The 26,994-nt window shown below is 42.8% G+C and overlaps 3 protein-coding genes across 5 annotated transcripts; 2 read left to right on the top strand and 1 right to left on the bottom strand.

Annotated features, from left to right (window-relative positions):
- The first annotated feature begins 1,100 nt into the window (after positions 1 to 1,100).
- samd1a (sterile alpha motif domain containing 1a) lies at positions 1,101 to 9,698 on the top strand. 3 transcript variants are annotated; one of them, XM_040040209.1, is made up of 7 exons: positions 1,101 to 1,930; positions 4,540 to 4,888; positions 5,238 to 5,377; positions 5,501 to 5,564; positions 7,275 to 7,353; positions 7,721 to 7,835; positions 8,079 to 9,698. In XM_040040209.1, the coding sequence occupies exons 1-7, from the start codon at positions 1,568 to 1,570 to the stop codon at positions 8,223 to 8,225; spliced, it is 1,257 nt and encodes a 418-aa protein (XP_039896143.1). In that variant the 5' UTR covers positions 1,101 to 1,567; the 3' UTR covers positions 8,226 to 9,698. The 3 variants fall into 3 exon arrangements, with proteins under 3 accessions (XP_039896143.1, XP_039896161.1, XP_039896150.1); XM_040040227.1 differs by having other exon boundaries at positions 1,102 to 1,930; positions 5,241 to 5,377; XM_040040216.1 differs by having other exon boundaries at positions 1,104 to 1,930; positions 5,504 to 5,564.
- On the bottom strand, positions 9,543 to 18,558 carry tecra (trans-2,3-enoyl-CoA reductase a). The gene is made up of 11 exons (XM_040040484.1): positions 17,511 to 18,558; positions 16,787 to 16,838; positions 16,564 to 16,608; positions 16,379 to 16,482; positions 12,107 to 12,222; positions 11,764 to 11,869; positions 11,561 to 11,633; positions 11,429 to 11,472; positions 11,282 to 11,339; positions 11,095 to 11,183; positions 9,543 to 10,800 (listed from the first exon to the last, which is right to left on the bottom strand). The coding sequence occupies exons 1-11, from the start codon at positions 17,676 to 17,678 to the stop codon at positions 10,627 to 10,629; spliced, it is 1,029 nt and encodes a 342-aa protein (XP_039896418.1). The 5' UTR covers positions 17,679 to 18,558; the 3' UTR covers positions 9,543 to 10,626.
- Positions 18,559 to 20,754: 2,196 nt separating this feature from the next.
- Positions 20,755 to 26,059, top strand: dnajb1a (DnaJ heat shock protein family (Hsp40) member B1a). Its single transcript, XM_040040497.1, has 3 exons — positions 20,755 to 21,356; positions 22,247 to 22,830; positions 22,941 to 26,059. Exons 1-3 carry the CDS (start codon positions 21,146 to 21,148, stop codon positions 23,169 to 23,171), a joined length of 1,026 nt encoding a protein of 341 aa, XP_039896431.1. The 5' UTR covers positions 20,755 to 21,145; the 3' UTR covers positions 23,172 to 26,059.
- Positions 26,060 to 26,994: the final 935 nt, after the last annotated feature.

The following is a 26,994-nucleotide window of genomic DNA, read 5'->3' as shown; positions in this document are numbered from 1 at the left end:
TAGCTGAAAACTTGGCATATCTCAAAATTCTGAGCAGTGTGTCTTAAATTTGAGGCTAATAGAAGAAATATCAGGCCTAAAAGACTATCTACAGCAGATGAACAATATCTGAAAAGTCATATCCTTAAGTAATAAGAAAAAATCCATCAAAGACCTGTCCTTAGAGACAGATCTGGCTCTTCAGTTGATCCATCTGCTGTTCACTGAAGCCTCAGGAGAAATGGTCTCAGTGGAAGGGTGGCTGTCAAGAAGCCATTCTTATGGAAGGGAAACGGGGAGAAAATCCTGAGGTATGCCAACTTACACAAAACTGGACTGAAAACCAGTGTCAAAAGCTCTTAAGGAGTGATGAATCCACTTAAGGTCAGGGGAGAAGTGCAACAGTGTGTGTCTGCAACCATCTGTAAAACGTGATGGAGGCTCTGCCACGGTATGAGACTGCATTTCAGCCAGAGGTGTTGGGGGGCTCTTATGAATGCAGAAAGTGCCATCAGACTTTAATCCACCATGCAATACCACCTGGTCAGCATAGTGGCTTTATATTTCAACATGACAATGACCCAAATGCACTTGCTAATACAGTAAAAGCATACCTGGACAGAAAAATACACAATGGGGCACTGTCAGTCCTGGGCTGGCCTTCTCAGAGCCAGCAACGTGGGATCATTTGCACAGAGAACAGAACAAGAAGGCAGCCATTATTCAAAGAAGAGCTCTGAATGTCCTTCAGGGAGCCTGGAGAACTATTCCTGACTTACAAGAGAGTTTGGGCGTTGTTGACAAATAAAGGTGGTCATACCAAATAGTATGGACATGTTTCAATAAATTGCTTAATCTCTTTACCACTTTCCCAGCAAAATATTAGGTAAAACGTGAAGGGAAGCTCAAGACTCCTCCAATGTACTGTAAATCTAAAGGAGAATGTACCATTGACAATCATTTGTATATTCAGATCACTTGTGTAGTGTTTGATGGCTGCACGGCTTGTTTGTAATTTGTGGGTTTTGTTGTTGTTGTTTTTGTTGTTTTTTTTATAAAATATATGTATTGCCTGTTTGTGCAATGCTTATTTCTTACTTAAGATTTAGGCATCGAGGGGGCGTCTCAGTTTGGTCTGTGGCTTTGATTTGATTTTGCGAAGCTAGGCGAAGGACTGGATCACGTGTTAAGAATTATTTCCGTAACAGGATGTTTACTCTAATCAAGGGTTGAACGATAATACTAATAATAATAGTTGTTGCCAGTTTGTGTTAATCTTAAACAATAAACAAAAAGCTACCTTTCCGACCAACTGGACCACACTTAATACCGAGTGCGGGCGCTCGTTCCCGTTCAGGACTGCATATTCCACCTTAAAAACGCCTCTCGAGTAAAACTTTTCGCTCTAACTCCCTCGTTCCACCTTAAGCGCAAACGCAAACGCAGGAGGCGTACAGCGAGGTTTCCGCTTCTCAGTAGGGCTCGGACCGCGGCTCACGAAAATCACCGTGTGTAACGCACAAGGTTGACGCACTGAGGCACGAAAAAAAACGGGGAAAAAAGAGAGCAAAGCAAGCGAGCAGAAAAGATGTCTGAATCCAAGTACCGCGAGTGGATTCTGGACACTATCGACTCGCTGCGGTCTCGAAAAGCCCGGCCGGACTTGGAGAGGATTTGCCGAATGGTCCGGAGACGACACGGGTCCGAGCCCGACCGAACCTGCGCAGAACTGGAAAAACTGATCCAAGAACAGACCGTGCTGAAAGTTAACTACAAGGGCTCCATTTCGTACCGAAACGCCGCCAAGGTTCAGCGGAGAAGCAGAAAAAAAGAAGATGTGTCCTTAACAGCGGCTGCGAGAAGGAGCGCCGTGGAAGAAGCTAGTCACTCCGACTTGAGCAACGGGGACAGCGCTTTCGGTCCCGCTGACCAGGACGAGGAGGATTTGGAGGTATGTGGAGGCTGATGCTAGGAGGCACGTTTTCATTGTCGTGTCACCTCACAGAAAATTAACAGGTGGGGGGATTGAACGACCAATGTTTGGTGTGTAAAAATAAAACATGCTTTGCCGTGTGTGTGAGAGTGTGTAAGGGAGTGGAGGGGGACTGTGAAGGGGAGTGATTTGCAAGTGCACCCGAAACTGCCGCAGACGGGGAGCGGCGGTTGGACCTCGCTCGAGCGCTGCCGAGGTGGAGAAGGGGAGGGGGAAAGAGAAAAAAACTGAAGGTGCGCGTGAAGGGAGCGTGTGGCACAATTTGTTTCTTTCTTTTTTACACAGCGCGACAGTTTAAAAGCGCTTTAAATGGACGGCGTGAAAGCGCAAACACGGGACGGGGAAAAGTTGAACCGTCCTGTTCGTCCGCAACAACCCGAGCCTCCATTATCGGTAGCAGAAAGCGCTTTTCAAGCCCCAAACTCGGCGTTGAGGGAGGGGGAGGGGGGTGCTGTTAAGGTTCCGCAATGACAGTTGAGGTAGCCCGGAAGTTGAGAAAAATGCACTTTCATAATAATGGCATGAAAACTGTGCCCCGCTGGTGGGAATTTTATTTCGAAACGTAAGTCTGGATGTGTGTCTCTTCATTCTCTGTCAACGTGGGAGTGGGTGAAGGAGGAGGAGGAGGGGGGTGGAAAAAAAGTCTCAAACACTGCGAATGTAGGAACCTGACTGGGGGACTGTGGGTCATTGTTGCATTTTTGGTTGTTTTATGCCAGGGAAACAAACGGGGCCCGCTGTTGTAAACAGTGTCGCTACAGCCGTGTCCTCAATCATATTTTTGACCGCCCATGGCTAGATTTCCACCGTTAGCCTCGGTCTATACTTCAAAATATGCCCATCGCAATGTGTAGTGTGCTAAAACAGACACAAAATCGACTGCAAGCGGTGACAAAGTAGTTACATTGTGGGTGCAATCACTTCATTTAACCAAACTGCGTTTCTTCTTCGAGCGATGGACGATTGCCGACGCAGTGCTTGAAGTCGAACCCCTAGATCCATTATCGGACGCACTGCCAAGCCCGGTCACGTCCAACGTCGTGGTGTTAGCTGTTTTTTTTTGTTGTTGTTGTTGGTTTTTAATTTTATTGCTCATCACGTCCCGTACAGTGGCGACATCTCGTCTCTGTGTCTGCCAGCTGTGCGCCGACAGTATTTTAGGAGGAAAATCAGCACCACAAAGCTCTGAAATATGCAAGAGCCGGCAGAAAGCTGAAGTAACATAAAGCGACCGCAAACTGTTCGTCCGGCGCTAGATGGCGGATGCGCCCGTCCGATTTGGGTTAAGCCGAGATCAAATTGTTCTGTGAAAGGCGTGTGTGTTGCTACAAGACCGACTATGCGTGAATGCTTTGAACAGACCCCTCTGCGGGGTGTTAACCAGCTTTTGCCAGCATACGAGAGGGTCAAATGTAGACAGTGACGTGTCCGATAACGGACTCATTCGTGTGACTCTTTTCTGTCCAGTCGCTTTTGCTGTAAATCGTTGACCCGACGCAAAGTCAAAGTAGACTGGTAATCACGTCGTCTGCTGCTCTTTCTGATCGGAGGGCTGCCCGTCGAGTTAAAGCTCGGCTTTTATCTCCGACTGGTCCGCCGTGCAGCGAGCGGCTCGGCCCTGGAAAGCTCTCTGTTTTTATTTCATTTGACTATTTCCCTCATTTACAAAAAGAGCACAGACACAAAAACAAGGTCTGTACCGCGTCTCCCAACTCCATGCGCACTTTGGAGGAAATTTGAGGAAAAACAACAAGAGCATGAACAAAAAAACGCCTCCCATCGGCCCCTTTTGTGCTCTCGCGTGTTAAAATTATCAATCAAGTAGGCCTCTTAAAAAAAAAAAAAAAACACGGGGACGCACAGAGTACGTCGGCGGCTCTGAGTGTTTGTGAGCCGAGATGTAAATCATGTTGGGCTGAGATCCCCAGGGGCGTTATGTTTTTGTGACCGTGCCTCGGTGAAAGTTGTGAGAAATGCAGTGCGACGGCTGAATGCCGTTCAAGCGGCTCTTTCCTCAGGAGCGGGGCGGGCTTTCGTGCGCTCCTGTGCTCGACTGCTGGGTCTCGGACACGCAGTCGCACACGGCGTGATTTTTCACTCGGGGCGCCGTCGTCGAACCGCTCCAGCGAAAGGAATGTGTGCGTTCGTGAGAACTCTTAGCTGCCATGAAAAAAAAGAAAAGACAAGATTGTGTTTAAATGTTTTAATGCAGCGGGGTACATGTTTGTGACGGGAGGGCTCGCACTCTGCGGAGTGAACGCTGTACCGCGGAAAGGGACGGAGGCATTCAAAGGCAATAATTTACCACCACCGCGGTCAAATTGCGACATCAGTACGAGCTTGCCTTCATGTGATACCCTCAGCCTACAATCAGTGCCTCTCAGTGTTCCCAACAATACCTTACAACCTTGTCGGGCTCAGCAGCTTTTTTTTAAGTTGCTGCTAATAACAACTTGATGTCTCTTCCTGCTTTTTGTCCCCTCTCATCCAAATGAAGATTTAGAAACATCTAGAAAGCTTCTGTGCAAATGTGAAATCACGTTTCCCCCTCTGCTCCTGTGTTCCAGGCTGACACCTCTATAGCTATGGACACAGACAGCAATGCAGACGAGGAGGGGGGCGATGAGAGCCGGGATGGGCAGGAAAGACCCTCACCCAGCCACACACATGAAGATGCCACTGTGCACTGTGCCCCCGTGCGAGCTGTCTCTGCTCCCTGCTCTCCCTCTGGCGCTAGGCCCGGCCCCGGGTGCAGCCCTGGCTCCGCTCTGGACTGTGCCTCTTTCCAGAAGGCTGGTGAGAGGCCCAACTCCTTGCCCCCCTCCAGCCCCAGGGCCCTTGCACACAATGACTGGGCTTATGATTCTGCCGTCTGCCCAGCAGAGCGCCAGCACCCAGGAATGCAGAGAGACAAAGGTATTCACGGTGCTACACACAGAGCAACGTGTGCACAAAGCACTCTCATATCAGTTTATGTGCAAGCTTACGCTCAGCTTTGCGCTGGATATGAAAGAAGTCGATGGGAGCTTTTAAACACCTGTGTAATTATTTGTGGGATGTTGACAGTGACAACTGTAATGTAAGCCAGACACAGAGATGCAGGGGAAAATAATATATTCTCATAGCTTAGTGATGATCCAGTCTGAGGCGCATTCATCCATTTGGCTGTCATAAATTTCTCCTATTAGACTAAGTAGAATTTGGCAGGTCAGATGTGGACGATAATCAGCGTATAATTGGTGTTAATTGGCCCACTCTGTGTTAGCAGTGGCCATGAAGCCAGCGGCCCAGTCTGTAGCTCCTGCCCCCTGCGCTGTAAACAACGTAAAGAAAGATGATGGAAGCAAGGTGGAGGACAGAAGCGTCTCGTCTGACCAGTTGGTGCCAGACTCAGCAGCACGGCCGGTAAGGGCCTGTTTTTTCCTTTTGTGACTAACATCTGTATCTGTCCTCTGCTTCTTTGATCCCTCTGCTTCCTACCTGACATTGTCATGTTGAATTCATCTTTGTTCTCTCGTGTTTGACCAGCAGGATGAGACCAGGAATGCTTCTAATGGGAGATCACAAACACTGCCTTTGCTATCTGACAACTGTGAGTTACATAGTTTTCTCTTGTTTGTTTGTGTTTGTATAGCAGGCTTGCAGCTTCTATCTCTTTTGCAAAGCTTGACCACCGAATCGTTCTCTCACTTTGGAACATGGTTTCTAATAGAAAGGGAACTTAAGGAGGTTAACTAAATGTCACCATAATGGGCATAAAGTCTCCATTCTGGTTGTTATTTGGCTTTTTGTACCAGTACTTGCCTTCAGCATTGCTTACGATCTTTTGACTGCTTCACAAGCGTGTGCTGCTACCTTCTGTTCAGCTAGTACCCAATCTAGTTAGAGGTCATTGCAACACTTTGTCAGGACTGACTTGTAGAGATGGGATTTTTAGACTGTCCACAGATGCATGATATGAAGAAAAATGACTACATTACCACCACATAATCAATTAATGATTCAGGTATATCTTGTGGGCTCTTATTTTCATTCTTCCTTAAATTTGATTACATTTATTCCATCCTTTGTGGTGGGCAAAACACAGAAATCTCGTTTTAAAGTCTTTCAGCTTTTATCACTTTAACTTGAGACTTAGCCAGCAAAACAAAAAGATGTTAAATGACAAATATATGTTCTTCACCACCACTGTTAAGTCATCTAGGCCCATGGCGATCATTAGGTGAACCTGATATGTTGGTACATTCCTAGTAAATCTGTGTTTGCGGGAAACAGTGAACTTTCAGATTTACTAAGGATCTGAGTCAGTTTTTAGGGTTAAAGTTTCTGTCCAGAAGAGACAGAGGCTTCCATTCTTGGTAGATGCTAGTGGAGGTCTTTAGTGTGTAAAAATGAATGCAGTTTGTTGTGTTTACAGGGAGAAACCTAAAGGTAAAACACCTCAAATTGACCATGGTAGTTCTTACTGCTAAATACCCAATAAGCTACATTGCAAGCCAGCTGTTAACCGATGCCTACAGTAATACAAAATCTGACACATAGATATAAACTGCATATGTGTGGGGTGTCATCTAAATCTGAATTTAACTAATCCTGAAATGGGCTTAGCCAGGATCTAATGTCTCCAATCTTTATCTAAAAGTGATCATTGCAGATCCCTACTTTATTTTCTTCTCTGTTTTATTACTTCAGGGATCTGTCAGTGACTTTACTCATGCCTGAATATCAAAGTGAAACGTGCATTTTTCTTTCCTAAGTGAGACATTGCACACTTACAATGCACAGTGGCAAAGCTGGCATGGAGTTTGCCTTGGAGGAGCGGTACCCATCTAAAACATGGCTGCGTCCTCGTCATGCATCATGTGTATGACAGCAGGCCTGCCAGCATCCTGTGAAAGTGGTCCGGTGTAATAAGGGGCTGTATCAACACTCATTCACCGAGCCCTCACCTTACTGAGGTGTGAAGCAGCTCTAATAGAAAAACATACCATAACTGCAGACAACCCAGTATGACTACAAGAAGCTGGTCCAACATCGCTCTGCTGGATATCAGCGGAATGAGTTTGCACATTTAAAACTGGGGCTGCTTTTTTTTTTTTTTTTTTTTTTTTTTTTGCCTTGAAGAAGATAAGTTAGAGCTCTGTTTGTCATTTTAAGACTTTTCTTTTTTTCTGTTTGTTACTCATAAGAGTTCAGGTTCAGTTCACTTTTTATGAATGAGCTGCCCTGCGGTCGATGCAGATATCATCTGCATTTGAGGAATTTTTACATTTATTATAATGTGATTTCTGTTTGTCAACAGGCACATTTAAGAAGGCAGACACATCATCCTTAACAGCAACTGATGACAATCTTCTGAATGGTGGTAAAGTGGATGACGTGTGAGTATCCTGTTAGATATATATATATATATATATATATGTGTGTGTGTGTGTGTGTGTACAAAATACAGCAACTGGCAGGATCTGAGCATTTAGCCATAATTACCTGTCAGCCATTTAATCTGCCAGCCTCAGCTCAGCATGCAGATAGTCCTTGACGGTGTTTGGCCCACACTTTTTGGCAAATCGTCCAGATTATCAGTTCACCTTTGCTGAGGGACAGCACTTAAAATAATTATAGTAAACTACCCTGTGGGTCATGTAAAAGCTTGAAAATGAAACAAAACAAGACATTACCTGCACACAGATGCCATATTGAGGTTTTGTGACTCTTCTTGATTTATTTTTAAATCCTGTAATCCACCAGGTCTGTGAAAAAGGAGAAGATGAGCCAGAACTTGTTGCAGTGGACTGTGGCAGATGTGGCCAGTTATTTCTCAGCTGCAGGATTTCCCGAGCAGGCTGTCGCTTTTCGAACACAGGTTAGTGCAGCGGTACAGAGCTGCTACAGAGAGCATTGCTCATACATCAGAGTCAAACCTAACATACTCCATCACTTCATGGATTTTGTTTTAATGTATTATTTTTTTCGAGGCTCTGTATATACACTATGAGTCTGTTGCAATGTTCAAAACTGAAGAATGGTGCCGTTGGGTTAAATACTCAAAGCATATCTTTAGAAACCCAAGCGTAATTCTAATTAAATTCTTTTCCCTCTTTTGCAGGAAATTGATGGGAAGTCTCTTCTTTTGATGCAGCGTAGTGACGTATTGACCGGGCTGTCTATCCGACTCGGCCCTGCCCTCAAAATCTACGAGCGCCATGTAAAAGTGCTGCAGAGGACCCATTTCCTGGAATGCGAAGACCTTTGAAGTGGCGATTGACATGGCAGACTGCTGCATTGACTCAAACTTCCATTTAGCACCCCCTCTCACTACTGCCCACTTTCATATACAGTATGTGTAGAGGGTGTGTGGTGGAGGGTTTCGGTGGAATTGACTTTCACTGTGAGAATGACCAGAAACTGAAACACAGTCGTCCTACCTCTCATTACGGTCTTTAGTTTTCAGATGGTTTTCATTTCACTCATTGCAACCCCGTTATGGAGGGAAGAGACCGCTGCATTCCGAGTGTTTTAAAGCGGTGCAGCAGCAACCTTTCTGCAAGAGTAAAACACTGGGAAAGTGAAAAGTTTAAGCCTTCCAACCAAGTGGACCACCTACACAGACATGGCTGTGGACACAGTGCTGTCGCAGCTTTGGATGTCCCCTCTGTGTCTGTTACCACACATTCTGTTTACCCAGAAACTGTTAATCACAGAAAACAAAGCACAGCAATTGTGCAGTTTGCTTTTTTTCCCCCTTTTAATTTCTTTTTATTTCATGTGATGAGTGCTGGAGAAGTCAGACTATCCAAGTACCTGAATTATTAGGGCTGCCCTTTATATCTTGTTTTTCTTTGAAGTCTTGGTAATCAGCAGTGAATAGTTGACAATTTTATAACTAAAGCATCATCTGACAGGTGCTGTGCAGAGAGAATGAACAGCAGGACAACAATGGGAGCTAGAGCTCCATTGCAAACCAGTACTTTTCATAGGTTGTTTTTTTTTTTTTTTTTACTTGCTAAATGGGTATGAAAGTCACTAATTAGCAGCAGTGAGGTGAACTAAAGCATGACAATCACTGCTGAGAGTCAGATGCTGTGCACTCAAGCTCAGATCTTATGGGTTTGTGTTTTTTCCACATTGAGAAAGGAAAAAAGTTCCACCTACACGATGAACAAATATCCGAGTATTTGGGTGCAGCCCTAATCTGCAGAGTCTGATTCCTAACCTATCATTGCCACCAGTAGCTGCTGTTTTGGATTATTTCTTCAGTACCTTTTATAACACTGAGGCCCTTTTCAGACATGGGATATGTGACATTGGTGTCTAAGCGACGGCACTGTCATTCAAACGTAAGCCACTTTCCTGTTAATATTCCTCTCGATTTCATTCAGACACACCCGCAGCAGTGACGGAGGCCCGCGGCACACGTGCATCGCAGAGGAATGTTTTACTGCGAATCAGGTCCGGAACAAAGTGTCAATGTGTATTTGTTATTGCTCTTTAGGGCATTCTCTAGTGCATGTCTGAAAGGGGCTGGAGATATAACCAACACTTGAGCTGATATGCTACAACCTGGGTTTGGGTTTTTTTCTCCTTGTATTGTCTTAATTAAAAATGACTGTGGTCCAACAATACAGTTGCACTTTGGGGAACGATTGCAAATAGATGTGACCAGAATATGTGCAACCTAAAGGAACTTGCTTTTACACATACACAAAATAAACCTGCAAGAAATGTTGTTGTAATACTGAATATATTGTGAGACATTCAACGGAGCTGCTCAGCATCTGTTTACAAACAGATATCTCGATGAAATGCAATATTTTATCTTCTCTTATTCCTTTATAATTTTGTCTCGTCTCTCTTTGTGTTTTGATCTAAGCCAGCCACTTGAATTGTAACATTCCACATAATGTAGTCCGCATCTCCAGTGTATTTCCCTCCACGTTTTATCTGTAACACAACAGACACTTTTGCGGAGTTGCAAATAAAACTCGTGTCTCCGCTAAGTTGTTTTGTGAGAGTTTATTACCCTTAAATCAACAGTACACCGAAAAGCAATTGTTTCATTGGTTCGGTGACTTAAAGTAATGTAAACAAACCTTACACTACAGATGGAAATCCCTGCAAAAAATATCTATTTTTCAGTAACAAATTCACTCATCTGATCTTCAAATTCAGCTTTGTGTGAAAAGCGCCTTCAGGGGAAACACGATTCATAACAGTGAATAAACTTCATAAGAGAACAGTGTTAGTATAAAGGTCAGTAAGTAGAGTATTGCATGAGCTGCGTGACACCACCAAGTTTTCAGCTCCAGGCTGCATAGTAAGAATACTTTTGATAAAATTTCACTGATTGGGCTGATAAAAGCTACGATTTCTTTTTAAACTTTTGAATATTGTGCAACACATAAAAAGAATAAATAAAAAGGACATCTTTTATCTTCTAGATTGCATATAACATTAAAATAAGACTTTATTGCATTTCACTAGCTTCCTTTCAATGTGACAGTCCTTCAGTTACCAGTCCAGCACTGTAAATGCCGCTCCTTATTACCTCAGCGCACAGTCCCTGACATCCAGGGGGATGCATGGGCCCCTTAAAAAGGACCGCTACCAGTGAGGAGTTGGATGGGTGTAGCAGCTGTTGTTGCCTGTGCTTAGATCTACAGGATGAAGGGCAGTATGGAGGAGCGCAGGGTGGGATAATCCCTAAACTCCTTTAAGTAGCTGCGGTGTTTGCCTTTAGCCCAAACCGTCATCTGGATGAAGGCCACAAGAGTGAAGAAAGCCACAGGCACACACTGGGTCATCACTGTGAAGCCGATCCAGGAGCCGACCTGTGAGCAATAAGTTACAGACACACACATAGAGTGCATGGAGAATGATGGTACAGTTACAGAACATAACCACCAGATGGCAATGCATCTTTCCTTGCGAGGATAAAATGCAGCACTGTACAATGAAATGTTAACCTTAGTAGAGTAACATTAAAAAATACCAATAACACCAAAATGAGCATAGACCCAGAAAATTTCCCTTAAATAAATATATAAATACTGGATGTTATAGATTCATCTACCTAAGGAAAAAGGGTGAACTTCACCGAAATATGGAGTTTGATTTGGGCTTACCTCATATGTGTAGTTCGGACAAGAGACCAGCCAAAAGATCCAGGTGAAGGGGTTTTTTGTTGGATAAGGAATCTTCTTGGTTTTGGAGCCTGAAACGAAGGGTAAACTCAAACTGCACTGTGCATTTAAAAAGAAATCAGTAAGAAAAGGAGACTGAAAATCACACGTATTGCTGCAAAACGCTCACCTGGTGTTTTGAGGTTACGAAGCGCCACGTGGATGGAAAAATTCCCTATTTGACAGAACTGTGGGGATAAAGATATTCAAAAATGAGCATGCAACAGGATGGTGGGTTTAAAATGTGGAAGGTGACTCTCAGAGAGCTGAAGCTTACCAGGAAAATGTAAAGACCTGCATTCACCTGCTGCTGCCCGTAATCTGTTGACGTGTCACAGAAAAATGGATTAAGATAGAAGTTGGCGTTGACTGATGAGCTAAAGTGAGAATGAAAGTGGTCAGCACTTACAGGGTGTGGTGTAGAGAGGGTGGTTAATGTAGTATGCCATCCAAGCTGCAGTAGACCAGTAATAGCCACAGTTCTGGCATAGAAAGCAGGACTATTATAAGTCAAAGTGTCTAGATATTGCTCCACATAGATTTCTAAGAAGAGTAACCACAAACAAAGTAATAACTACAATGCACAAAGCTTTAAATGTGCAGCACAGTTACCTTAAATATGTTCCTGAGAGGCATGGTCCCATGGGAGATACGATGGACAAACAGTGTCTCCAGAATCCTCTTGATGTAGTGGAAGGAGTGACATATGCAGGCCAAACTGCAACAAGACACACAAGCACAAAGACACACTTACATATTTAGCTGTGATTAATACATCGCCCCGCTGCAGTCCATTACACTTGGCGCTGACTCAGTGTCAACGTAGCAATATGCTTCCCAACTGTTTGTCATGCTGACGGGGGAGGCGGGGGGTCTGTGCAAAGCCCGGGATTGTGTGAAACACTGCACCAACATCACAACAGATCTCTGAAAACATGGGAAAGCCGACACTCACTGTACGATCCAGTGCTTGCTGCTGGTGAAGTCATACTTTGGAGAGTAGATGAAGGGAAGGCGGAAGTAGAACATTAAGTAGATGATCAGCGGGCCAGCACACTCTGCCAGGAACACCTGAAGTGAGTGAGGAGACACATGTGCTTTAAGTCAAGGGTTCTCAAAGCTTTGTGACCAAGGGCCAGTTAAGGGATTTGTGTGGAAAGCTGCACATATTTAAAAAATGCACACATTAAAGGAGAAATGTGGTTTGGCAGTATTTTATCTTGGTCTGTTTTTCCTTTTATTCAGTATAATCAGTTACATTCTTTGGCAGCAGGAGTAGGATGGTTTAGTGGGATATGATGGCTGGAAGTGAAGAGTTCCAGCTGGATGTTAGAAATGCTACTATACGCACTGGCCACTTCTTTAGGTACACCTGTTTTCCTGATCTTTTCAACAAATATCTAACCAACCAGTTACAGTTATATAACCTACGAAGGAATATTAGGGCCTCATTTCAGATGGATCAGACAGAAAAGCGCACAAGAGCGGATTTGTACAAAATGAAATAGCTGGTATTGGAAAGATGCAAGGTTATCGATGGTTACAGCCTTGTCCAATAAGAGGATGTATGTTGTGTCACAAGACGGCGGATCAATTTGTTTCACTAACTCATCTAAACAAGGCATTTTTTTAGAAGGTATAGCAAACATGGTAGTTTGTCTTGAAACAAAAATGATAATCTCAACATTTCGGCTTTTTTCTCAGAATAATCGTTAATATTTTTTTCATTAATGTGGCCCTAATAAATACTCCATCGTACATAGAATCAACTCAATCCACTTTTGCATGTAGACATGCCCCAGGCAGTCTGCTGAAGTTCAAACTGAGCATCAGAATGGGAAAAAAAGTGATTTAAGCTACTTTGAATGTGACATTGTTTTTTGCGTCAGAGTGCTAGTCTGAATATTTCGGAAACTGGTGCCATAACAACCATATCAAGGATTTATACAGAATGGTCCAAAAAAAGAGAAAACATCTAGTGAGTGGCAGTTATTTGGGTAAAAAGTCCTTGCTGATGTCAAAGATGAGATGAAAATGGCCAGTCTGCTTCCTGCTGATAGGAAGGCAACAACAACTCAACCACTCGTTAGAACCAAGGTATGCAAAAGAGAATCTCTGAACACCCAACACACTGAAGCTTGAAGCGGATGGGCTACAGCAGAATAACACATCATGTCACAAAGGTTTGGTCAAACTGCATTCTTAAACATAGCTTGAACAACTCAGAATCCATTACTTTTCTTCATGGATGTGCAGCTGACAAATCTGCACCGTGTGGCTCTGTTTCAACAAAATGAACCAAATTCTCTGAGGAATGTTTTCAGCACATTGTTGAATCTCTGTCATTAACATTAAGGCAGTTCGGAAGATCGAAGAGGGTCCAAACCCTTTACTGGGATAAAGTGTATCTAATAAAGTGACTTTAGTATATTTATCATAATATGATATCATAACAACATATGACCTGTCGATGAATGAAAAGTTAAAAACAAATCAGGGGTAGCATAAGTTAATACCAGGACTACAGGTTTAAATGCTTTTAACTCAGTACCATAAATTCCAGTAGCTTTCAAATTACAGAAATTAACATACAGTGGGGCAAAAAAGTATTTAGTCAGCCACCGATTGGGCAAGTTCCCCCACCTAAAATGATGACAGAGGTCAGTAATTTGCACCAGAGGTACACTTCCACTGTGAGAGACAGAATGTGAAAAAAAAAAATAAAAAAAAATATCCATGAATCCACATGGTAGGATTTGTAAAGAATTTATTTGTAAATCAGGGTGGAAAATAAGTATTTGGTCAATAACAAAAATACAACTCAATACTTTGTAACATAACCTTTGTTGGCAATAACAGAGGTCAAACGTTTACTATAGGTCTTTACCAGGTTTGCACACACAATAGCTGGTATTTTGGCCCATTCCTCCATGCAGATCTTCTCGAGAGCAGTGATGTTTTGGGGCTGTCGCCGAGCAACACGGACTTTCAACTCCCGCCACAGATGTTCTATGGGGTTGAGGTCTGGAGACTGGCTAGGCCACTCCAGGACTTTCAAATGCTTCTTACGGAGCCACTCCTTTGTTGCCCGGGCGGTGTGTTTTGGATCATTGTCATGTTGGAAGACCCAGCCTCGTTTCATCTTCAAAGTTCTCACTGATGGAAGGAGGTTTTGGCTCAAAATCTCACGATACATGGCCCCATTCATTCTGTCCTTAACACGGATCAGTCGTCCTGTCCCCTTGGCAGAAAAACAGCCCCATAGCATGATGTTTCCACCCCCATGCTTCGCAGTAGGTATGGTGTTCTTGGGATGCAACTCAGTATTCTTCTTCCTCCAAACACGACGAGTTGAGTTTATACCAAAAAGTTCTACTTTGGTTTCATCTGACCACATGACATTCTCCCAATCCTCTGCTGTATCATCCATGTGCTCTCTGGCAAACTTCAGACGGGCCTGGACATGCACTGGCTTCAGCAGCGGAACACGTCTGGCACTGCGGGATTTGATTCCCTGCCGTTGTAGTGTGTTACTGATGGTGACCTTTGTTACTTTGGTCCCAGCTCTCTGCAGGTCATTCACCAGGTCCCCCCGTGTGGTTCTGGGATCTTTGCTCACCGTTCTCATGATCATTTTGACCCCACGGGATGGGATCTTGCGTGGAGCCCCAGATCGAGGGAGATTATCAGTGGTCTTGTATGTCTTCCATTTTCTGATGATTGCTCCCACAGTTGATTTTTTCACACCAAGCTGCTTGCCTATTGTAGATTCACTCTTCCCAGTCTGGTGCAGGTCTACAATACTTTTCCTGGTGTCCTTCGAAAGCACTTTGGTCTTGGCCATGGCGGCGTTTGGAGTCTGACTGTTTGAGGCTGTGGACAGGTGTCTTTTATACAGATGATGAGTTCAAACAGGTGCCATTCATACAGGTAACGAGTGGGGGACAGAAAAGCTTCTTACAGAAGACGTTACAGGTCTGTGAGAGCCAGAGATTTTCCTTGTTTGAGGTGACCAAATACTTATTTTCCACCCTAATTTACGAATAAATTCTTTACAAATCCTACCATGTGAATTCATGGATTTTTTTTTCACATTCTGTCTCTCACAGTTGAAGTGTACCTCTGGTGCAAATTACTGACCTCTGTCATATCATTTTAAGTGGGGGAACTTGCACAATCGGTGGCTGACTAAATACTTTTTTGCCCCACTGTAGCCTAATTATTGACTGAAATCCATTTAGAATGATAGTTTGTCGGTATAAACCCTATGCCACAGGGAGAACATGCAACTGACACCTGACATGCTCACCAGCTCACTAACAGCTGACACCAGCGTGGCTCTGGTTTCTACAGTCTCACTTGTTAAAGCCACCATGGATCAAAAAGGTCTGTCTACCTCACCTAAGCATTAGGAACAAATCAGTTACAGTAATACTCCTCCTCATATTCAGTATGTACGCATAGACCAGATGAGATACTGGGACAGCTTGTAACACCCGCTTTAAGATCAAGTGACACAGCTGTGAAACAGATCCCTGAATCAGCACCTTAGGCGGAGGCCTGGCTCAGCATGCCTGACTGGTAGCTACTTCTGATCGCTGCTCGTCCACCCACACTGGCATCAGACTAAAGGCATTTTTCTCAGATTGTCTCAGGGTTTGACGAGGAATGTAAAGACTGGGTGGGCATGGGTGAGTAAAGAGCAGCAATGAAACGGGAGTGAGTGGTCAGGAGGGATAAACGCCTCAGGGGGGAAATGAGGCCATGAGATTAAATGTCCTAGGACAGAGGACATGCAGTGCAAGAGGTGGGGGTAGTGCAGGGGGGACGCCACAGCAAATCAACTCTACCTGTCACTGCAGGCTGATATTTATATTCAAGAGTTATTGAGTGGGTGAAAGGGTGTCTTTGTATATTTAAAGTGCAAGAATGTTAAAAGATCGTGTCGAGGGGTTTGCATGTTTTAGCATAATAAGTGCAAAGCAGTTTTTGTAAAGCAGTTCTCTTTAAGTGATAGTCAGCAGATTAAAAACAATCCAGCTGTGGCTGAGTCATATCCAAAAACCAATTGTGCAAACATGAGAATTAAATCCTTTCTTCTAATACAATTATGAGTCTTTAGAGTATATTTAAATCCCAGAGCAGAGGCATTACAGAGCAATATGTTCATGACTTGACACACAACACTAAATCCAAATGTTGTGTGTCTGTGTACAGGTGGACTTACAGTTCCCCACGTGAGCTGGGGTCCCAGGTCACTGAAGTAAAAGCTGGCTGTGGTTCCCACAGGAAGTGTCTGGAGAATGTCCTCATCTCTGAGACACTTTGCCTCTGAGACAAAAACAGTCACCATCACGACCTGCTCTGTAATCTAGATAAATGCTTTAAAAACAAAAAAGGTGGCAGACTTACTTGGATCTAAGCGTAGGGACTGTCGGGCCGGATACCACTTAGGATCTGTCAAAATGGGGAGGAACTTTACTATTAGTATTCTGAAGAGATTCTTTGTGGTCCAAGTGTCTCACTGCTGTAGCTGCTTTCGTGTTTGTAGTGAACATCGCTACCAGATTTAATGTAATTGGGATTCAGCAAAGACAGCAAGAGTCATTTTGGATGTCGTGCAGGATGAACTTACATGATTTGTGAAACAAAGCTTTAATATCCAAAACAGTGGCAGTTGGCTCCACCTAAAATCAAAATAAAAAAAATAAATTTTGTTAAAGATTGTGTTATTACCAGCAGCACAAAAAAACAAAGCTGAAATCATTCCTGCTGTCTTGATCAATTTTGCTTTGATTCCTTGTGAAACTTGTCAGGCTCGTCGACTCTGTTATGAGCCCTCCTTCTACGGACATAGCTTGTAACATTTACACTAGCTACTAATCAAGCCTATCTGCGATGCGGGCATGTGCTGTAACTGAAACAGAAAATTCCTGTCAGATGAGGAGGGAATTCTCACCTCCTAACTGCAACCTCAATAGAAACATAACTGATAATGGCTGCACTCGACTGGGCAAACTGTGAAACAGATGATTATCTTTAAAGAGCATCCATGTGTTCAAAGTAACCGTTCTGTATTTTCTTGGCTTCGCTGCAGAGTAAGATCAGGTTTTGCCGCTTGCAGCACAGACTTAACATGTATAAAATATGAAACTTTCAGAGGAGTGAGAACAAGGTGATAAATCAATCCACTCTATGGCGTGCTAATGTTTCGAGGCCTTTCTTTTAAATAGGACTTTAGTTATACGGCTGCAATCAAAGTGATCTGCTGGCTGTTAACATTTTTAAAAAAATCATTAAGCTAAATATAAAAGGTGAGTGTAATTAAATAAAGACCCTTTTGACATCCTCTCACTCACCTTGTCCAGCAGCAATAGCTTCTCCTTTGTTTTTAAATCCACAATCTCCACCTCAAAGTAAACAATCCTTTTGGCCTTTTTGGGGGCTTTTGGTTTTGGCCTCGGTGCGGCTTTCTTCTCAGGCTCTACTGCATCTGCCTTCTTTGCCTCTAATGCGAGTACATCCATGACACTGTTTGATCCCAAACCTCAATAGCGTGGGGAAATAATCTGTGATATGTCCAGTGACGCTGGTTGTGCTCCACTGGTATGTGTAACAGCTACCAGCTCGTCTCCAGAGAAGCTGTTAGTCCAGTTCAAGAGTCTCTTGTGTCTCTCAGACTCAGTGAATATCCTTCCACTTTCTGAGTTTCTTCCACAGAGGAGTGACCGTAAACACTTGAGGCAATGGCACTGAGCAGAAGTCGGAGGAGAGCTAGTCTAAAACCATGAAGTAGACCTGCTCTTCACCTGAACAGAATCCTGTTCAAGATCCACAGCCCCCACTTCACGCGGCAAAATGCACTGAAGACGAAACTGGAGAGGCCCAAGACATAATCCATAGCGCGCCATTTGCGAGGCTAAATATAAGTCGCCTGATTTGCTCTGCTCCGGCTTGGTAACCTTGGGAAGCCACATACAGTACAACCTTAGCCGGTGACAGATGCCAACATTTTCTCATTAGACCTATAAGACACATCTGCTCCCCGCTCTGCTCCTCGCTTGGTCACACAGTGAGGGGTCCCACTGAAAACCTGATCAGTCAGATGAAAGATCTCCACATGCCCACACATCCCTCTATCCCCCAAACCACCTGTGAGGCTTGTTTTCTCGTTCTGAAAAACCACAACAAAGACAAACCTGTTTATTCAGGGCCTGCGTCAGTTCACAGTTTGTGTACCGAACACATTCTGAAACACTTCAAGGGGGTTTGTTTTGAGAGGCGGGTGATAAAAATGCTGATTGGGAGAACATCAGAGATGCCTTTCATTGCACTGGGTCAGCTCATCATTGCAAATAGCCAGCTGCATATCTATAGTCTATGTTCTATTTATAACAAGTAAGAGCAGCACAGGGCAGAAGCAGGCAGCAGTACGCGTGCATTCCCAGATCACTTCTGAGTCTTGGATTTGACACATTCCAGCTTAACTGTAATCCGTTTCATGCTAATAAACTCATTTATGTGTTGATCTGGCCCTGCTTCTTTTTCAAGGTGGTTACACTGAGATCTGATCTTGTGACGTTGTTGTGATCCTTCACAGTGATTTGTGGAGCAGCTACAATCGGTTTAGGTTATCAAAAGGCTCTTCTGAATATCCTCATTATTCCCTGTGTAACGTGAGATGAAAAGATGCAATGTAAAAGGGCTTTGAGCTGATTATTTTTTTTTATATACTATCATTTTTCACAATGATTGTGAATGCTGTTTTTTTTCATGCAATGAGAATAAAAGGGCTTTTTATAATCATTCATTCACTGTCTTTGTTTCCACTGCTGTGAAAGCAATCCATTGCGCTCTTGTGAAACATATTACCCCTAGGCTTTTTGTTTTTGTGGAAACTCAGTCAGAAAGCCTTTGATTTAACTCTATGCATATCTCTGTGGCTGTATCCTGATTAATGAGAAGTTGCCAGTGAACATGTGAAAAACCTTCAGCACTTCTTCCTGAGTCAGGCAGTGAGCAGCAGGAAAATCAATGCTGACCCCTTCAGTCCTGTATGTATTTTAGCATGTGTCCTCTAGTAATTATCGCACAGCACTGCATAATCAGTGAAACCACTTAATAATTGAACTCAAAGAGTTTCTTTCTATGCACCATCAAACATGAACAGTTAATTTAGCCACATCCTGTCAAATTATCTTGAAAAAGCAAGACACCCCTTTGCACTTACAGGGAATGTCAGCATTAGCTGAAGCTGTAGAGTCTGGGCATCCATCAAGATGAGCATATAAAATATATTTCGAGACAGTTATGGTCAAGCTTTTACATAGACTCATAGGCATGAATGTCGTGTTAATTTGGGGCTTTAAATAATTTTTTTGAACTGTTCTTTTTAATGATTTTAAGAAAACAAAAGCTCGGTGCACTAGATTGAATTTTTGGGGATTTTCTCTAATCTGCACATGGTCAAAAGTATATATACAGATATATACACAAACACGTTACACGTCAAGTTGCACCGAGATCACATGCTTTTGGCGCCCATCAACAAGCTTCTGGCATATTTCTTTATATGCCAGAAGTCTCACCTTTATTCTTTCAAACATACCTCTTGTCATTGTCTCCAAATATCTTACTTTTTGTTTAGTTTGATAAAATTCTTCCCCAGATGATATTTGGCTTGTCCATGAGGGCAGCTGCAAATTTTAGTCGACTTTGGAGCAGGGCTTCTTTCTCAATCGGCACACTCTCTGTCCATGTTGATGTAAAACTCATTGTAAAAGTCATTAAAGTTATATGCTGTACAATCATTACCATGGCATTCACTCCCGTGATGAATGTATTCAAACGTCTGATCACAACTATTACCTTTAACTTACATGCAGCGTATATTGCTGAAATGCAATAACAATAATGTTAAGATTATTAGACTGATCTGTGGACATTCACTTTAAAATCTATTGCACTTTATTTGATTTCATTTTTATTCCTAAGTGCCTGTGCTATGGCCTATTTGTTAACTATACGCATGTGTTTAGATTTAAAAGGTACAATTCACAAGCCAGATTCAATATTCCATATTCCATAAAATCCGTGCATCATGTTGCATCATGTTTTGAAAGTGCAGGGAAATTGTATAAAGAGCTGTTGTAGAAATATTGCTTTAACACATCTAAGATAATAATAATAATAACAACAATAAATGAATTTATTATTAATATAAATTGTTACATAACGCGAATCCATAAAGCAGGAAATGGAGAGTTTGATGCTTAAAATGTGGTCGGTGTGTGTCTGGTCATCGTAGTTTCTTATTTTTATTTTTACCCTATGGTATTTCTTCTTCTCCCTGCGTTATAATACAGCGAGGAACTGGAAACTTGTAAAAAATTACTCGATAGTATAAAAAATTTCTCACGCTGCTAAGTAGTCTGCGCATGCGTACTTGAATGTCACTTATATTATAATAATAAGTGCTAAGAGCTTTTAAAATGCGGATATTTTACACGAGTCATCCAAGCAGTGATAAATGCCTCGATAGGTGCCCGGTTTCGAGTACAAGTTTCTTAAACATTTAATTGAAAACGTCCAGCGCGGCTCAAGCGAAACCGGAAGTTGTCGGGGGTGAATTTTCTCGACTCTGCAGAGATGACCCACATCAGCAGCATCAGCTTCTTCCAGAAGTTTCCTCGCAAGGTTTCGAGTGCGGCATACTGACACACTTACGCAAACGCGGGCGGGCTAGGTGACATTTTCGTCCTCGCCAGTGGGTCAAAGCTGAAAGTTGCTGTCGGGGGCTGTGACACTTTCTGGAGGAGCACCCCGACGGCGATTTGAACTACTGCCCGCTGCAGGGACAGCTGCGGCGGCGGGGTGAGACAGTGGATCCCGGTAACCTGTGCTTCGTTTTACACGAGGCATGCTGGGTGTTTTGTCGACGTCAAACCGAAGCTTCGACAAAAGCAATTGAAAGAAGTGCCGACCGGCCGGTGTGATGGGTAAAGATTATTACAAAGTGCTGGGTATAGCCAGGGGAGCATCTGAAGATGAGATAAAAAAGGCGTACAGAAAACAGGCTCTGCGCTATCACCCCGACAAGAATAAGTCTCCTGGAGCTGAAGACAAATTCAAGGAGATCGCCGAAGCCTATGACGTCCTCAGTGATGCCAAGAAAAAGGACATTTACGATCGTTTTGGAGAAGAAGGTAACCGAACTCCTTCCCCCGGGTTGCACGAAGTTTTGCAGCCTTTGCATTTACCGAGTTTAATCCTCTGCAAATAATGCAAAGCAAAACGTGCATTTTCTTACTCTCTCAATCTAATCGATGTACACATGCATCCTCCTCAGTGCGGTTTCTGGGGTCTTTCTGCAGCAGTTATCTGACAATAGTTGGGTGTACAATAGGGTGCAGCTGGAGAACCTGCTGGAAACAGCAAGTTCTTGCCCGTCCTGTCGGTGTGCCTCTCTCTTGTTATTATTGTGGCTTTGAAAAATGGCACAGATTTGTACCTTCAGGCTTTGGTGTCCTTGTCCACACCCTCATGGACAGGGAGGGACAGAGATCAAACTTTGAGATGTCTGGAAGCAGAAAAATATTTTAGCTTCTGAGCATTTACTTCTTGCAAGTAGTAAATATTTTGTGTCAGTTTGTTTGTTTGTTTGCAATCTTTAGACGTTGACTCAAATCATAGGGGTGAATATAGGGTGAATTAAGGTCAGTGTGTTATAAGTGTTAAAGCGGTAATGCCGAGGTATTATTCAACAGATGAGCATCAATAAGCTGATCAAAAAGATCAATAATCAGGTGGCTGTCATCTGATGTCGTCTGATAACTACCTTGTCATTAGCAGTGATCAGTGTTTGTCTGTTGTGTTAAGACAACTATGTGTTGACTTAGTGCCCAGTGATGGTGCAGTGAAAACTCTTTTTTTTTTTGCAGTCAATTTTTATATAAAGAATGCTTAGTTTCCCAGACATCAAAGGGTAAATAAATAACAGTAAAAACGAAACAAACATGCTATTTCAAACATTGATATGACAGTGATATTTCCCGTTCTTTTTTTAAATACTTGGCGATGTCGTCTTCTTCAACAGGATTAAAGGGTTCAGCTGACACTGGAGGCAGAGGACATGGCGGTCAAAGCTGCAACTACAGCTTCCACGGGGACCCTCACGCAATCTTCGCTGAGTTCTTCGGTGGCCGCAGCCCATTCGATCACTTCTTCTTCCAGGACGGGGAAGACGACGTGGACATCAACAACCCTTTCGCAACGTTTGGCATGCCAGGAATGGGCGGCATGGGTGGGTTTCACCGGCCTTTCAAAACCCACCCGGCAGGAGTTCACCGAGCGCACGAGAAGAAGAAGGACCCGCCTGTGGTGCACGAGCTGAAGGTGAGCTTGGAAGAGGTGTTCTCGGGCTGCACGAAAAAGATGAAGATTTCTCGCAAGAGGCTCAATCCGGACGGCTGCACCATGCGCAGCGAAGATAAGATTTTAACGGTGGACATTAAGCGTGGCTGGAAGGAGGGGACGAAAATCACCTTTCCCAGGGAGGGGGATGAGACTGCCACCAACATTCCTGCAGATGTGGTGTTTGTGGTCAAAGACAAACCTCACCCGGTGTTCAGAAGAGAGGGTTCAGATATTGTTTATCCTGCAAAAATATCTCTTAGAGAGGTAAGATAATCATTCCAACATTATCATGCTAGTTTATCTTTTTATAGATGCTTATAATCAAAACTCGGCCAAGCACTTGGATGTCTGCTTATCAGTCCTTTTGTCTCCAGGCATTGTGTGGCTGCACGGTCAAAGCTCCCACACTGGACGGCCGGACCATCACTGTTACCTCTAGAGACATTGTCAAACCCGGAACGAAAAAGCGAATAAGCGGCGAGGGGCTGCCGTTGTCCAAGTTCCCAGAGAAGAGAGGTGACATGATCCTGGACTTCACTGTTAAATTCCCAGACAAACTGGCCCAAAACACACGCGATACACTCGAGCAGATTCTTCCGCTGTGACATGTTATGACTCCAAATCCCCAAAAAAGTTAGCATTTCCAGCGGCACTGTCCTGTGTACTACCTGGACTTTTGAGGGCAGATTTGGGTTCAGTGGGGTTTAATTTTACTGCCTGAACAACAAATCCGTATCCTTAACCCAGAATCCAGCTTGTTATTTATTTATTTTTTGGCTTTGAGTGAAGGAGACAAAGGCAGAAAGACAAACAGGTGTTCTTTAAATGTTCAGTGAATTGCAGCACTGGGAAACTTATTGTAGTAACTGAGGATTTGATAACATAGCAGATCTTTGTGCGAGTGCTTTAGGTAACACACAGCCAGCTGCTTAACAATACCTCCCTGATGCAGGTGCACTGATGCATGAATGTGGCTAAAACTTCATTACTCATAGGACATGATTTGGGTTTCCATTAAGTAAAATTGAGGCTTAGATATTGTGTGGGTCTTGAAAGGTGAAACTTTTTGAGATATCTGTAGCAGTATTGGTCTTACTAGGAGTAAATAGAGTTTTCTTTTTCATTGATAAATAAAATTCTGTGTTTTACTTGTCGTTTACACTAAGCTATAATGTAAAGCTTTGTGAAAAATACACCTAAAGTGTTCTGAAGGCTGAAAACAGTAGAGCCCTACCAGGACTGATGCTCAGTACGACTCTTATGGAGTGTGTGTGTATATATATATATATATATGTATATATATATATATATATATATAATGAGATGATATTGTTTATAATTATAAAACTGTCAGCCATAACTTTAAATCCACTAAAAGGTGAAGTGAGACTTAACATTCATGTGGATGTTATTACATGTAACACTCACTTAAAGCCCCTATCATGCAGGCCTAGAGGCCAGTTAGTGACCCGCCAACAACCAAAGGTCGCTAGGGAAAAATGTGCATTCCCAGTCTGGTTAGTGAGTGGTTGCTGGGTGAAGTTGGTTGCAAAGAGATATCACCTGCAGATTGCCACGATCACCCAAAGGGAGGTGATGCTGACTTGTCTGCAAACACTTGCCAGCTGCTTGTTGAGCAGAATGGAAATGGAGTAAAAGTTGCACCTATTGAAACATAATAGTTTTGTAGTAAAACACGGGTTTTGCTTTGGAGGTGAGTGCACTCCATTTTTGGTTTGCGTTGCAAGTTTCACTACTGCTCCATGGTTAGATAGCGAATGCTTGCAGACAAATTAGTGTCTTGTGTAGAAGCAATGGGCGAAAGCAGAAATCTGAGCGTTGACAAGGAGGGTTTCGTGCAGCACCTTAATTGTAGGTTATTTCACCTAGCGACAGTCTGCACAAGCAGTCGGGGATGACTGGGACTCAGCGGCCAGTCCCTCGGTCATTACCATTGCTGAAGCCCAAGCTCAACCACTTGTGGCCAGTCTTCTTCCCAAGGTGTCACATCGGCCTCGAAACCCTTTAGGTTTCAGTTGATCTTTGGAACGTGGCAGAGGCCTCACTACATAGAGGGTATCTGACAGGTCAAAGGGGAGGTACCTGTGCACCTGATTGGTGTAAGTACATACACTATGCTAGGGGTATATTTAAAGAGAAAATGATGGGGTCATTGTTTATTAACTTTCCAGCAGGGCATTTAATAAAATTAGTCACCAACGTACCATGAAGACTTGACAGGTCTCCACACTACACTGTGCTCATCTGTAATGCTGCTCTGTTTCATGTGCTGCAGATTATTGTAAAAATGGAGTGAGACTACAAATGATCCCTGTTTAGTATCAGAAAGCATTATATCCCAATGCTAATATATCTGGAGATAGGCCAATTAACTTATGCTACTACTAATAATAAGATGCACCTTGATGGACCTCCAGTATTTTCCAGATTTTTAATGGAGGACAACAAAGGCATAGGGAGTTTTCTTTTCTGCAGTTGTAAAGATGGCACATGTTTACTTTTCCAAACTCTTGTTTAACCAGAAGTACACACAAATTATTGCTCATGTAAAATATTTGTTGGAGAAAAAAAATGTGCCAAACATTTGTCCCTATCTTATTGTAATATATGTGTGTAAGTATGTGTCTTAAAATTTGCTGAGGACATGTGTGTATCCTGTCACATGACTGAAAATGATCAAAACCTGACTGCATTCATACCCTGTTAAAATGCACAGAGAAATTGATATTTTATACAGAAGTCATGTATTTGTGATGGTTTAATTCATCCTTTTTGTTCTTCTAATGGTGTCTGTCTGATTGCAGATTGAATCAAAAGCCAGTGTGTTTATAATTTCTTTTATCCAACCTGTAAAAATGATATGAAATGTGCTGCCGTTATATTTCACATGACGATGTGAAAAAGAAGTTTAACCTCCAGCTTTAAAGGCCTGCAACCTTTGATCATTCTGTCTTATATCACGAGTCTATTGTGCCAGACAGCTTTCACTCTAGCGTGTACAGAATCGGGTGTTGTGTAGTTTCACAGTTGGGTGACGATCCTGAAGACACAGTTGAAGTCTTTGTGATGATGATGGAAGCTGGTGAATATTAGTAATTTTAGTATCAATGTGACTGTCAGAGAAAAATAAGTAAACCTCATGATAGTCAGGAATTGCCGCTTCGTCCTACTTCTGCACATGGTGTAACGTGAATGTAGAGATGTGTAATCTCTCTAATTTCTCTCTATTTTATTTTATTATTTTTTTACAGAATGAATGATTTCTTTTTTTCTTTTTAAAGGAAAACAGATCCTTTTTTTTTTTGTTTACCTCATTTATGTTTTGAAATTTCTCAGGTTGGGATTCAGAAGCCTTTGATTTTTAACAACAAAAGTTTTATGAATTGATAATAGGAAATATGGAAATTTCTACTTGGCCTTTCCTATGCTGTGATGATTAGCATTTCCACAATAAAGAAACTGGCAAACCAAACTGGCCAATACTGCCTCACTTACTGTCCAATGTTTTAATTATATAGCTGAATTGTAACAACAGTTTCCCTTAAAATCTTTTCTCAGGTTTCACTGTATCCAGCACGTTATCTAGCAAGCCTCATACATTTTGGTTTAGAGGGACTATGCTTAAATTTAGGGTTTAATTTATTTCAAGTTAACCATCAAATAATATTACAGAAAAATGCCCAACAATCAAATGACCCCTTCCAACCCCCTTAAAGAACCATGTGGTGACAGTAGAAAGGAAAAACTTGCTTTTAACAGGAAGAAACCTCTGGCAGACACAGGATCTTGGAGGGGCAACAATCTGCTGAAGCCGGCTGTGAGGGGAAAGAGAAAAGAAAAGAGGCATTCGCAGAGATGAGGAGAAAACAAACTTATCTCAGAGAAAAGATAAAATCACATGGTGGCAAAAAAAAAATGCTCATTGCATCATAGGAAGTTCCTCGGCAGCCTGAGCTTATGGCAGCATATCTAAGAGATGGTTATGATGGGGTCTAGTTATTCAAGACTCGTGTGTGTGCAAGAAGAAATATTTTAGTTTAAATTCTAGAACTAACAAAGTGTCAGTGAAGAGAAGCCAATACGGGAGAAAGGCGGTCTGTGTTCTAGTCCCTTTTGCTACTCCCACTTCAGTGTTTTGGATCAACTGGCTCTCCAGAGATCTTTCAGAGCAACCTGACAATAATGATTAACAATGGTCCAGTCTAAGCATAACACATGCATGAACTAGTTTGTCAGCATGTCAGACATACTTCAAAAATGACTACCAGATTCTTCAAAGTGTTGCTGGAGGCTAACTTAACCCTCCACTGCATAGCGTTGCCCTGAGGCAACAAACCACATTTTCATGCCTTACACTGGCCCCTCAAACCCCCCCCCCCCCCTTTTTTTTTCAAATAATGCTACCAG

The sequence above is a fragment of the Simochromis diagramma genome, unplaced genomic scaffold (assembly GCF_900408965.1).
Source record: "Simochromis diagramma unplaced genomic scaffold, fSimDia1.1 OVJJ01000321.1, whole genome shotgun sequence".
Classification (NCBI taxonomy): Eukaryota; Metazoa; Chordata; class Actinopteri; order Cichliformes; family Cichlidae; genus Simochromis; species Simochromis diagramma.
The sequence above is the reverse complement of the archived record's forward strand: the minus strand, read 5'-3'. Positions and strand labels throughout refer to the sequence as shown.